Consider the following 14,566-nt stretch of genomic DNA (forward strand, 5'->3'; position numbering starts at 1 on the left):
TAATATTTCCTTTGCTGACATGTATTTAGTAATGTGGTTGGATGACTCATAAAGATAGCTTCATGGCGTCCCAACGCAGTTGAAGCAGAACACATGCCAACAAACATTATTGTCAGCCTCAAAATAAAAACAAAACGTTCAGCTAAGGGTCAATCAATCAAGAGCACTTTGAAGAAAATTCCATTTAGATATTACAAATCATAACAGAATGAATTTAAACCAGCTGACTTTCTGTGAGGAGGACGTCCATGTACAATAAAAATTAGGCCGGTTTTTCAGTGTCCAACTTTTCTATTTTCTTACACTTGGATGCAGTCACTGGTGATGGATGCCAGTTTTTTAAATTGTGTTTTTGTAGTTCGTTTTATAAAGATCTGAAGTAATCGAAAACAGATCAACAGAGGGAACTCTAAGTAAAAACTCCATCATGAAAGAAGAGTTGTAAAATCCACTTAATATTGACAGATGTGTAATGACTTTCTCATGCCCACTTTTCATTTAGGTTTGTCATCTATATATATGTACGCATATATATTTCTTTTTCTTATTTATACATATATACGTGAACGCACACACCACCACACTGATAAATAGTTCACAAGATACCTACAAAAATACTCTTTCATCACAGCAATCTTTATTCATTATCCAGTGTGTTTATTTAAAATTTGATAGAATTTTAGCTATAGATACCACATATTTAAAGGTACAATAAAAGATTTGTAATGTATAAATAGGATAGTTATTTTTTTAACTGAAGCATTATTTAGTCAACTGGCCAGAGAATAAAAAAGCTGAAAATGCAATTGAACAGTTTTACCATTGTTAAATTGGAACCCTATGGGATGACCAAACTTTATATATATATATTTCATTTTAGCTTGCTTTTTTATGTTTTATTTTTAATTTTAAAGGTACTTTAAATAAGTTTAAGATTATTCTCAAAGAAAAAACTCCACGCTCTAAAGCAACTAGCCAAAATGAGGATTGCTCACTGTGACTGGCAAGCCCGGGGCATTCTTTGATGTGCTTCCTACCACATTTAATAAGTCCAAACAGTTGCTTCTGATTCTGAGGCAAAAGGTTTGTTTATAGCTGAGATCATGTATTTATGTAATGAGTCGTCTGGGTTTTCTAGATCTGTTTGTGAGTACAAAGTAAAATGCACCATAATTTCTTTACATTTTGCTTCACATTTTGACCTTCTCTAGCCAGCAACATAAGAGGCACAGCCACTAGCAATCCTGGCTAGCAGGTGCACTCAGCATATAAGCTTTAGATGTGTACGTGTCTCTTGACTGACTCTCAGAAAGCCTTTGGGTTCAAAACTCCTCTCCTGCCATTTCCCCCCCTCCTCTGGCACACTTATCTTTATTAAGGGTGAGAGACTGCTTGTGTCGGCTTGCTCCTGATCAGACCGTTTGAAAACGTGCAGAGGACTCTGTGCAGCGTGGTGGTCACGTGACGCAGGGCTGTCCTTGTTCCCAGGAGCTCCAGGTCTAGCATGGTTACCACAACGGCCTCTGGCTAACCAAAGTTAACCATCCTCACCACACTCTGCAGCTTTTGCCCGGAATGAGAACGTTCACAAAAGCCATGCTGCTGTCTTTGCCATCGAAGACAATAGTACCAGTGACAGTTACAGCCTGACTTTGAGCTAAAAATGTTTTCGTTTTGTTGCATTGAGTAAATCAAAGCATACTTTACCTGTACTGAACCACTGTTAAGTTCTGTTCCCCACAGTGCCTTGCACATCGGATATACCTCATCCAGCTTGACTTACTGGGTTCTCCACCGTCAATAAAGTGCTGTAGTGTCCCATCTTGGTCGTATATCTGGGGGAGATGTCACAAGGTCAAGTAGTTAGAACAAATCATCAGCAATCATTTTCACTGTTTTGCTGGTGTCTCTGTGTGCCTTTTCCAGGAATTTATTGCCATGAGGCTATAAATAATAAATACAACATCATATAATATAATGTAATATAATATATTGTCGTTGTGTACTGATGCTCTTAGAAATCTAAATGAACAACGGAAAAGTATTTTGGAGGATGCAAGTTTATCATGTTTCTTTAATCAAGACAATCTTTTTGTATTAAACATATTTGTGGTGTCTTAGACATGTGACCATGTTTTCCAAAGTATATTTAACCTATTTTGACAGGCTGGCCTTAAACAATGCCAGATAAACAAGAAAATCTGGATGTAAAAACAATACAGATAAACAAGAAAATCTAGATGTAAAGCCTGCATTGAAATGGCTGGAACATCTAAGCAAGGGGCAGTAGTAATTCCTAAACAAGTATCCCTTCCTTCATATCTCAGCTGCAGCAAGAGCATGTACTTCAGGAACCTCACAGGATATATTCGGGAGCTGTAGGATTCACAATACCAAAACAAACGAGACTATAAGGAAGAAGAGAGTTGAAGGTGTTTTTAGAAGCTCCCTTTAGATACGTAGTTTTCTGAAGTAGTAAATGAGAAATCAGTCCTGAGGGAATCACAGTTTTCCTAAACATGACATCCCTGCTAAGGACATGAGAGCCAGTTAGCATAATTTTTAAAAAAAAGACACTATTACATCTCTGTTCAGCCCTGGATGCTCCCTCTGAAGTCAAATTGCTCTGAAGGCTCTGGAATTAAAAGTTACATGTTTCATGCACACCTGCCCTTCTGACTGCTTAAAAAAATGTTATCTACAAAGTGTTAATCCTAGTAAAAGCACATGGTCTCACAAGCTTTTCACATAGTACACAATTACTGTGTTCAACTTCAGAAATGCATCTGAACAATTAGGTGCTTGTCTGAAGCAAAGCTGATCTTCAGACCTTTTGCCCCTCCACAGATGCCATCTGCTTTAATAATCCTACCTCAAAAATATTATCCCTTTTGAAACTGTATGAGCCTAAACTGATCTTCTTGAAAGTACTAATTCTGTTAATTAAAGGGGACTCACATTTATTACATTAAACTGTACGTTACTAGAGCAAACAAATTAACAGTCTTGCATTTCTGTTTCAGTATAAAGAGAATAAACTCAGAAATTATGTGACTACATTGAATATTTCTGATTTATTGAAAGAGCATTTCATACAATGTACACAAAAACTGTATATACAGGAATCACAACCTAGTTCTTTACTCCACCAAGAGTCTCAAATTCAAGTAGCCAGCCTTGTTTTTGCTGTTGACCAAGAGGGACTGGGAGTAATCAGGAGCAATATACACATTGCTAGAGCATGAGGGGGAGGGAAATCAAGTGTCTACAGAGATCCTTATCATTTGTTCCTGAGTGCCTGTGACAAGAACGAGGTGGAACCTGGCCAGATGCTCCTGGGTTGGAGAAGCAAGATGCTACCCCAGTATGCACTGAGCAGTGGAATAAAGTCAGAGAAATCAGGAGTCCTCAGAGGCAAACGAATACTCCAATACCAGAGATTTCATTTATTTTTTATATACGGTAGCTTGTTGATTAGCAGAAACCACCAATTGTTACGTAAACATGTTAATTTATGTTGAACATCTGAGCAAAATATGCTAAACAACAAAAATCTGTAATGGAAATGGAGAAGTTTTACAGGAAATCAGCCTACAAAAAGGAAGAGAAGGAAAAACTAATGACTAATAGTGCTTGGCTGGGACCGTTTTGGCAATATCTATCCAAACAGCCTCAGCAGTGTGTTTATTATCAAATCATTTATATGGTGCTTACTAACATAACAATATATGGCTTAACATGAGCAAAAACAATTCCCATAAATAAAGAGCTAATAGCTTGCTAATCCTCAGATGACATGGAACAGGAAAGACAAAGACGACTGCCATAATCGGTACTGACAGCCGTGTCTGGACACACAGGGACCTACTCAGAACTTTGTGTATATGGACAGCCATGAGCTGACATGGGAAATTAAAACCTGCCATGCCATGCTCCAGCAGGACTGGAGCTTTCTTATGCCTTGGCCTGGGGTAGGAAGGACTGCTCTACAAGCAAGACTAAATACCTTCAGACACTTTATTCTTGCAAGTACTGATGCAGCAGTGACACTGCAGTTTCCTTTCCTAGGGAGATATTACTGACATTGCAAATAAATCTGCAGTCGGAATCCATCCTGCAGCATTCTTAGCCCTGTTCTTACAGGAATGAAAACCCAGCTGTTAGGAAGAAGAAACCGCAACCTAAGAAGGGAAATAGCAATACTGCACTGTATGGTTTATTTGTCAAATTGCATAATACAGGTTAAAATCAGAAAAAAAATAACATATATGGTTATTATTATTCATATTACTATTGTGACCGATCTTAGTTATTTTACGGTTGCCTGAAACTGACAACCACTATATAATTGCTTGAAGAAACCATCATGAGGGAGAAAACCATGACTAGCCGTAGCAGAGGAAAAGCAAATCTGTAGCATAACTTGTGAACTTAGACATTATAGGAAACTATACAGATATACGTATTTGCCTGCATCCGTATTACACATCCATATGTATTTAAACTCTTATAGTATCTATCTAAAACTACTGCAGAATCCTGTGACAAACTGATTTTACTGAAAATCTTTGACTAGCTCCCTAGGTCACCACATCCATCTATACATGCTGGCAAAACTTATAGCACATTGCAAGAGCCTCATGGAAAATAAAATACCATTTCTCCAACTACCTATGGAGAATGCATGTATTTTTTTCTGTATCTCACAACAGTCACTGATCTAAGTGGTGGAAACAAAATTAGTTTTTTTATTTTTCTACTTCGATTACAGTTGGAAGTGTTGCCTAAGCTGCTTACTGGATCTTTTCCCTCTTCCGACACATAGTTATTAACTGCTGGTTTCGCTGAGTCTTACAGGTTATTTTGCTTTTGCTTTAAATGATTCAAAGCTTTAAGATTTATTTTATACGGTCTGTTCCAATTTTGAGGAGCACACCACACTACTGGCAGAGACCAGAATCTGACAGAAGACGACTGCACTCACCCTCTCTTTTGACATGCCTTGTGTTCCTCGTTCGTAGTTCCCTTATAATTAAGTAACTTCTTAATAGGGTCTTGACTATTTACTGGTAGTTTGCTGGTATGTTATGTGTCAAGAGACTTAGAATTGCATCCTTTGACTTCAGAATACAACAGAAACAACTTCATTTTCCAAGTAAGTAAGTCTAAAGTGTAACCATCACAATTCACGTCTTTTCTTTTTTTTGTATTCCTTTCCTTACAAACTCCAGTTTATTCAGTAATCAAGATATAAATGCAGAAAGGCATGGGGTATATGATGAAATTTCTTACAGGGTACCACTGATATTCCTCGTCACCTACACACGCATTCCAGCTGGGAACTTTGGGAAAAAGCAGGTGTGATGCAGGTGTACTGATACTAGTCAGGTTCATCTTGTAATGGTGTGCAAATATAAATTAAATACGAAGGACTGGATTTATTACTTGTGGGACTGGTTACTGATAATTATTTGGAGGCTGTAGATACAGAAACTCATAATGCCAGTAACGTTAATAACACATAATGGCAATAATAATATCATTTCTAAAGCAAGCAGTATCTTGTATGAATGATGCTTTAAAATCTATCATCATTACTAAGTAAAATAAACAGCAGTTTCTGCAACATCTGTCACTCTGGCAACATACCAAGTCTAGGTAGGACTATGTAAGGTTTAAATAGTATAACATGTAAAGCAGAGGGTTAAACAGCCTTCTGAGGATTCTCAATTATTTCAGTACTGACACTGTCAGTATTGCTCACTTGGGTAGATGGGGGTAAGTGTAATTCCAACACTAAAGACTGTTGTGCCAGTTTCTACTATAGATGCCACAGAACTTTCCAATAAAGCAGCCCAAATGCAATAGCACAACTGCAGAGAAAGCCAAGCCACAAAGCAATTAAAAACAATTTCACAGAAGAGACAGGGAGAGCAAAAATGGTTGGCTCATTGGAGATCTCTCCTTTCTATCTGTTACTTTCCGTTACACTCTTTCCACAGCCTGCTAAAGGATTGTGTCTTATGAAATTCTGCCTTCATTTTATTTTTCCATTTAGTCAAATAAAAAAGGTATTAGCATACAACTTAATTGACCTCTCGTTTTTCTTGCTTGCAGAGGGAGAAAAGACTGGTCCTAAAAGTGGAATTTTTCTTTACATGTACATTTATATTGTAGAAGTAGCTATTAGAATATTCTTTTATGTTGCAAGACATCAAAAGAGATGTGAAGAATTCCACAAAACACGCAAGAATTAATTCTTACCATTACCAGAGAAACTTGCTTTTTGCTGTTCACTGCTATTCTCATTGACATCACATGCATAAGGTCATAGGATTTTCAAATCACTCAGCATATTAGTCTTCTCCTCCCACAAGAAGTTCTACCCTTGACTTCAGTGGGAAGAGTCAAGATACAAAGAATTACTTTTGATGAGTATATACATCTCATAAATCATCAGCTGTGCAGTAAAAATCCATGGATGTACCCTGAACTACTGGAAATATACAGAAAAAAGTTGTAACAGTCTGATGAAACAGACTGACATGTCAGATATGGTAGCATCCATACAAGTTATATTCTTTCAAGAACAATGGTTGCACCTACAAGCCACAGCAACACTGAAAGTTTCATCTTTCACTGGCTTGGACATCAAAACTGAATAATCTCTTTTCTAGGCATGTCTCACTACTGTGAGACCTTGTTGTAACATAACAAGCCTACAACGTCCTCTACAGGTGACTGTATCCTAAACAGAAGTTGAAAACAATGCCAAAAAAAGCAATGTTTGGTAAGCCTGGGTCAGTCTTAGCTGACTGTCTGAAAAACATGTGCAATTATGAAAGATTAAATTCTGAGACTGGACCAATGAAGCCTATACTTGACATTAGAGAGAGCAGCCCTGCTTGTGTCCCTTTGTCAGAGCCAGTGAGACCCACTGCCTGACACATAATTTTTGTGATGCATCCTAAACCTCGGAGTCCAGTTTCCTCCATAGGGCCCATAACTCTTCTCTGCCACTCAGGCCATGTTTCTCTGTCTGTTTGTTCGTTTGGACGTTTGGAGAAGAAAGCTACTTGCAAAAAGGCACAGAATTTGAGTGTCTGCTATGGCCCTTTTTGGGCTGAAGGAAACTGCCATTTCTTTATCTTATTTATTTATTTGCTTTGCAGCACTGTATTCATCCCCTGGAATAAACTTGTACAGCAAGTATAGCCAAACACTTGTATGCTTTGACAGATTGGAGGAGAGCATTCAGTTACATTACTGGTAGATCAGAGCTCTATGGCCATCTTGACAAATGACAAGGAGGGTTAGTTCTTCTGTAAAGCAGAAGAAACAACAAAGAGTCACTTTTCTGAAAAGTTCTAAGATGCACACAGGGAAGTACACACTAAAAGTCAGGGATCTGACTTACCTAAGGCAAGTTGAGCAAAATGCTGATGGGCTGTAGTGTTTATTATGACATGTATACACTATTTATTTGTTAGTGTTTCTAATCATGTCAGACTGAAAGCAAACTCTCTTGTATGCATGACTTGATAACTTCCTCATTTAGACTGGATTCTGTGTAGTACATTGGTGCCTAGCTCCCTTTGAAATCAACACACTGCCACAGGACCTCATTACCTAGAAAGCTTGAAATGTTTAGAGGATGCGGCAGGAACTGAAAGAGAAGAGACAACTGACAAAACTCCCTGAACAGGTTACATTTAAGGAGCATAGTTTAGACCAAAAATCACATGACATCTGAGTTCGTATTTGATAACAATTGTTTGAAGAATGAATGCTTTTAGACTTTAAAAGTCTTTAATATTAGGAGCTAGGCATCTGATTTAGAGGAGGAGGGCCCTTCTGAATATGCATCTTTTCCTTGTTACGCACTGAACTAGAAACTGTGTAGAAACAATCATCCATTTAGCCATCACATCTTTCTCCTTTCATTCACTAGCTTGGTGACCAAGTCAGGCAACTCAGCAAAGATTTTAAGAACAACTCTTAGTCTCTGTATAGAAAAGAAAGTAAGAAATATAATGAAACTCAGAAGCAAACTGCAATGTGTAGAAAAGTCTCCAAATATAGCTTAAATAAAAAGAAACACTGAAGTTGACAAATGATAATGATATATAGTCACATCCTTTACAAAGACCACATCTAAACATTTAAATACTTTGTAAATTAGATTTGTTAGCAGTATAAATAAATGTCTATTCATCAAATTGTGATAACTCTGACTTTGATGCCTAATATATATTATTGAATCTTAATAATCATACAGAAAACTAGTGTGAAAAAACAGTAGCATACGTGTCAGCAACCTCGCTTTACTATAAGTGGAAACATTTGGACAGGTTCCTTATTCATCACTATGGGCATTATTTCAGAAAGATGCTAGTTATAAATGCTTCTCATATATTCCACTGTTGGTTGATAAGACTAGCTGATTTGTTTTGTCTCTTAAAATATGCCTTCGGATTCTTTGTGGACAGATTTCAGAACTGAAAATATAAATATACTACAGATAATTTCTAAGCTTGTCAGTGTATGATGAAATAAGAACACTGGTATTATTACTATGTAGATAGTGAAAACTAGTTTCTACAGTCTTTAAGTATATGTGAAATAAACCTACGTCAATAACTAGTTACTTGCTTTGAAGTGCTCCTATTTTTTAAACAACTGGCTAATATTTTATTGCCCCGTAGAAAAGGCAACAATTCATTTAAAGAATGATTTTTGCTTTTGCAATTTTTGTATTCCATGCAAAATAGTGTCAATTTCTTTATATTTTGAATTGGCATGATGATTTCCAAATGTTTTTACCTGCACTGAATAATTTTGAACGGTTATAAATGATTAACAGAACAGTAATCTGAAATAAATGAGCAAGGACGAAACATCAGGAGGCCTCACTGGTTAAAATCAGACTAAAATGTTCTCCAATATTTGTTGGAAGTAATCTCCCTGGGATGCAACACCTCTGTGAAAAGGCACAGAAATATAGCCTGACAGCTAGTGGTCTTTAACTGCTCACACTATTCAAAGCAATTTTCTACAATTAGCCATATCTGATATGGATTGTACTTCTTGTAATATCTGCTTAATGTTTCTTCTCTTTAATCTAGCAGCCATCATCTAGCAAATTTTATAAAAGAGAATACTTGCCAACTAATATTTAAAGCTATTTAGTTTTAAAGTTTCTCAAAGGATTATAGCATATGAAACTATAAACATTGTTTTGAACTGTCTGTGCTAGGTGAAAGGCTTCATCTCTCACTTAGACCCCAGTCCAGCAAACACTTACACACATGTTGTAGTCCCATTGATCTCAATGGGACTACTCAAGTGTGAAATCAAGCATCTGTGTAAGCGGTTGGAGGACTGGGGCCTTGTTCCAGAAAGTGTCACGAGAGCAATGCCCTGCTGATTATGTGGACTTCATTAAATTATTTTTTTTTTAAGTCAAGCTTCAACAGTTTGTTTTGACACTAGCCCATGGAGGTCCTGGAATAGGGAAGAACTATGCATAACACAAACCAGTGTTACTCAACAATAGGGCAAAAATGGGAAGATACAGATCAGAAAAAACACTCATGAAATTGGAAACTTGCACACACGCAAATGGGTCTGTAACGGACTGGGGCTCATGCAGCATCCACTAATGCAACACAGCTTCCTCAGTGGATGCTTTTTCACCCTCCTGACAGGTCCAGTGATAGGACAGAAAAAGCTGTGGCATGCCGGCCATGGGTCATTCTGCAACGGAGACATTTTTGCTTGGCGTTGTTATTTTCACCCTGCTCACTGCACTGCACTCATGCAGCCCTGGTAGCAGAAGACCATGGGCAGACAACAGACTGAAGTTGTTCTCTGCAGTCTCATTTACATCGGGCACATAGCACGAAGAGCAAAAATGTTGCCAACTTAGGCTCAGTATCCCAAGAGACCAGGAAGAAAAGCAGAAAAAAAAAAAGGAACAGATGGTTTAAAAAAAGAGAGGCAAACGATCAAAGCTGAAATAAACCAAACAGAAGACTCACAACAGTCAGCTGGTAGATGTATATGCCAATATGTATATTAGGGAGGGTTTTACAAGACGACTGTAAGGGCCCGATGTTGAAAACCCTCACTCATCTGGGAAGCCTCACTGAACTTACTCAGTAATAAAGCTCCTAAGAGGATATTCTGAGCAGGGAATCTAGATGGTTATGATGAACTTTGTTGTCCCTGGTGCCTCTGAAAACATGACTGGTTCCTTTTCAAGGTAATGACAGAGCTTTGGCCATTTTCTTGAAGCTTCTCAAAACCTTTAGGCATTGCAAAGTGAAATTAGAAAGTGTTTGTTTCATATTTTTTCATTCTTTTACAAGAAACCAAGTATTCCAGAGGGGTCCTCTGTCATTCAGTTGCGATGTTCTTTCAGCCTGTTTCCATATAGTCAATACATCCATCCAGTTGGACAAAGAATTAAAAGGGCAAAATAGCTAACCACAAACATAATGTGACAGAGGACACCACTCCACAGCAGCATGTACAAAAACAAGTTCTGGCAGATTTCATCACTCAGCATCAAGCTAGGCAATGCGGATGAAACACATGAGTGGGTACATAGCTCCTAAGGTGACTTACTGATAACTTGGTGACGTTAGAGAAATCACTCAGGACCAAAAGACACTCATAAATGGAAATCATTTTAAATTGCCCTAATTCTAGTTTGTGAGAAGGAAGGAAGGAAGTTGCAGGGAGAGCAAGGAAGTTCTGTTGTTCAAATATGACTCGGGGCTTACCTTTCTACTGACGAAGAGGAAGATGATGGCACAAGGAAAGAACAGTTTTTGATCCTGTACTACTGTAATTTCTGTTGAGTACGTTTTCAAACCATGGATCCAAACTGTGTTTTCATGGCTTTGTGCATGAAACTGTGTCTATGTGTGAACTAGCACTACAAGGAACGTAGCATAATTTAGACTTAAAAATGCCAGTCTCAATGCTTAGTGATACTTTTAGGCATATTAAAGCATGGCACATAGCATATTTGGCACTGTTATTACTCTGTAAATGCAGTTTGCTAGATTAGGGATTTTGTTTATTTTCACTTTGAACGACTTGGGCTTCTCATTCTTTTCTTTACCTTTGGGATTTCTCAAAGCTCCAACACCACATCTCCCTAGGCATTTTAAGAACTGATTAAGGAAGGTACTTACCTTCTTAGGGACAGAGCTTCTAGAAACACTGTCAATCCTGTAGCAAAATTGGCAAAAATCCTTCAGCAATTAGACTTAAAACTGCTGCTGAAGTCAATGGGACCAAAGCTCCTCTTTACTTGGACACTTTGGAAATCTGAGTGCCTTTCTGCTTTTTAGGCAGGCTCTAACTTTCTAAGCAAGACTGCTTGCCTTGAAACAGGGAATCCTTCTATTTGTTTTATATGTGCCATGGCAGGCTATGGTCTCATTTGAAGTCAGGGGCATTTCAGGAAATCATGGAACCACTGAGGTTGGAAGGGATCTCTGGAGATCATCTCATCAGCTCACAAGACAGTGATGACCTCCACCACCTTCACTTTCCTGACTCATGGTTCATGGCCATTCTATGAGAAAAAAGGAACTGAAAAAACCACCTACTTCAGAAATGTTACGTGTGAAAAAAACCCTCTGAAATGAAAGCCTGTCTACAAGTAACCTCACTTTCTAGCAAAGTCAAGAACATTGCTTTGTTCTGACAAAAGCATTGCTGCCTAGTGTAACAGTTGTGAGCCACTGATAAGGGTTTGGCACCGGACCAGGGTGCAAAGTGTTCTATTCAGGTATCTAAATGTAAGTTTCCACTAGTGTTTCTGATGGCCCTGAGTATACCACTGAGCCTTCAGTGACTGCTCCAGGAGGCCGGCAGATCTCCCTGGGTTCTGTGCCTTGTCTCTCAGCCTGTCTGTACATCTGAGATACTTTCCAAGATTTAAAATGGCATTAAGCATCTCTGTTCAGACATTGGAATTGCTCTGCAGAGGCATGGATTCTGCTCCTGCTTTGTAGAAGATTTGTCACATGACTTACAGCAACTCTGTGTCTTGATCCCATGGCCATTGAAAACAGGGATTTTTATACATTTTTTGTGCACCATTTGTTTGTCTTCGCTCTGAGTTTGCAAGTAAACATGGCTAGGAATTGTCTTTACAGTGTAAGCATAGAACATCTATCTCAGCAGAACATCTATCTCAGCAGAACCCCCATTTACTACTACAGTACAGACTCCACAGATAATTCTTTCAAACCTTTTTTAAACGTCTCATTAAGGCTAACTATAAATAAGTAATTTCAGTAAAAATTACATATCTTAGAAAATGTACTTAATTCCTTTGTGAGTTTTAAATAATGGGGCACACTGATATTTGTAGTTTGAAATATTTTGGAATGTCTGGAATGTTAAGTTCCCCAGATGATGATTAAAAGGTCAAGTAATAAAGTATATGATAAACTATGCCTGAGATTCCTCATAAAACAAATGAGTAATGGCTGTACAAACTGTGTCACCATGTTTTTATGTTGAAAAAAGTGCCTCTGCTGTATTATTCCTTCAAATTTGTTAGATTATTGGATTGTCAGAAAACCAGCATGGTGATGGTTAGCTTGCAGCTGCTTCAGGGCTGAAGTCAGAGTCAAGAAGCCGATGAAAAGGGTGCATTAAGGAGTAGTGCTGGTGTTGCTATCGGACACATGGTGGAGAATGTGAAATGGATTTCTTTCTTGCCAGAGTGCAGGTCTGGTATTGGTAAGTATCATGTTAAGTTTCTTTGGAAGAGAGTTTGTTTCTGTGAGGATTATAACATTAGATTAGAACATTGCTTGAGTCACAATCACAGGAGTCCTCCAGAGCTGTTAAGCATTTGGCATATCTCACTTATCTCTAAGGATGGCAGGGGCCATCAGTACAAAGTGGACCATCAATCAATCTGGGGTCTTCTTTAGACGTTGCCTGTCAGCTGATCAGAGGAAGACTTTAGGGAACCAGCTTTCCATTATCAGGATTTGGTCTGTGATCAGAACAAGCCACTGAACCTTTTACTTTTCACTTGGCAAAAACATACACACTGGAAAAAAGTCCTGACAGTTCATTCATTTTGCTCCATCACTGGAGCCAGATGATGTTTGACTGGGGAGACCCACCCTCTTTGATGTTGTGCTCTTTTGAGAGTGCCCTGCTGTGAAAAAAATTTTCTCCTTCCAAATTAAAGAGAAATATTTCTGCGTCCAGCTGTTAAATGTGACGTTTGCCATTTTTCAGTGCGTTGGCTTTGTGCCATCCTGCAGGCTGTGTTTCAAGCCTATCTTTTTCCTTTCTCCTTCTCAGCAGCAATATCCACAATGTGTTAGTGTCTCCAACTTCTACATAACATCAACACCGAAAGGGAAAATACAAGCAATACTTCATTGCTCTGAACTACAGCAGCAATATTTACACACGTTTCTTATGATTCTTTTAATTAAAGCCAGCAATCATTCTAGTACATGAAATGAAGAATAAAATCCTTAAATACAATCTACCTACAAACTGTCGACTTCAGTTTCATTCTGATTGCAGTAGGCAAACCATGCCGAAGCAAAGCCTCTGTAGAATACATTTACCAGTTAAATGAGTGTGGATGTTATAAGAAGTTGTTTCATGTGTACTGAGTCCACATCAAAAAAATGGCATCCGTTCAGCAGCCCTAGCTCTGTTTAAATTAAGACAAACTTCTCATGAAAGCTTGAATAAATATTTAGGTTTAAGTAATCAAGAAAACCTGTATCTTCTCATATTTATTAAGTGTAATTTTTAGAGTTATAGAAAACACTGTCACGAATTGTGTATACTCTAAATAAAGGGTGGAATCAGAATTACAATGTTTTGCTTATCTGTTGGGGTGGATGAAACACAATAGGTTCCAACAACTCTTCAGCTCAAGCTTTCTTTCATCCTTTTCATTTCCATATTTGCTGACATGGAAAAGAATCAATGTTTGATAGATATTGGCAAGCTCATAATTGCAAACCTATGTTTTGTAATTAATCTCAGACTATGACCAGCAAATCTGAGTAACTGCTCATGTACTCATCACATCTTCACACTGCGAAAACTAAAACCTGACTGAGACCCTCAACAGATGAGAACAGAAGTACTTATATTGAAAATTATATGAATGATAATAAAAATCAAGCATTTCCCCTTTAGGTATCCACATTCTAGATTCATGCCAAGAAAAATAATACTCCAGAAAGATGTGATCTAGAAATAAGTGATAAAGCTGTACCCTGCTCTTCATTTGCACTACATATAACCCATTAACTCAGATTTTAAAATTGTAGAATGATACAGATTTACAAATAAGTATAAATTAACCTCTCTCCAAGAGGCTAGCATGTAGCATTCTACTTTCTTCAGGGCTTCAGTCAGTTTTCAGAAGCTATCTGTTATCTAACAAAGACAATACTGGGACTAGAGATGTCCAAGTAACACGGGGATGCTGACAGAAACAGTGTTGGCAATTCAACAGGAGGCATATTTCCTTGTTCCTGGAGTGAATCAAACA

The 14,566-nt window shown here is 37.9% G+C and overlaps 1 protein-coding gene across 1 annotated transcript in view; it reads right to left on the reverse strand.

The window, feature by feature from the left end:
• Positions 1–14,566, reverse strand: part of PRDM6 (PR/SET domain 6) — a 72,274-nt gene that overhangs the window by 23,033 nt on the left and 34,675 nt on the right. Inside the window, exon 3 of the mRNA XM_075411585.1 lies at positions 1,708–1,835. Coding sequence (XP_075267700.1) covers positions 1,708–1,835 — 128 coding nt within the window. The remainder of the gene's footprint in view (positions 1–1,707; positions 1,836–14,566) is intronic.

Source organism: Opisthocomus hoazin, chromosome Z, assembly GCF_030867145.1.
Source record: "Opisthocomus hoazin isolate bOpiHoa1 chromosome Z, bOpiHoa1.hap1, whole genome shotgun sequence".
NCBI lineage: Eukaryota > Metazoa > Chordata > Aves > Opisthocomiformes > Opisthocomidae > Opisthocomus > Opisthocomus hoazin.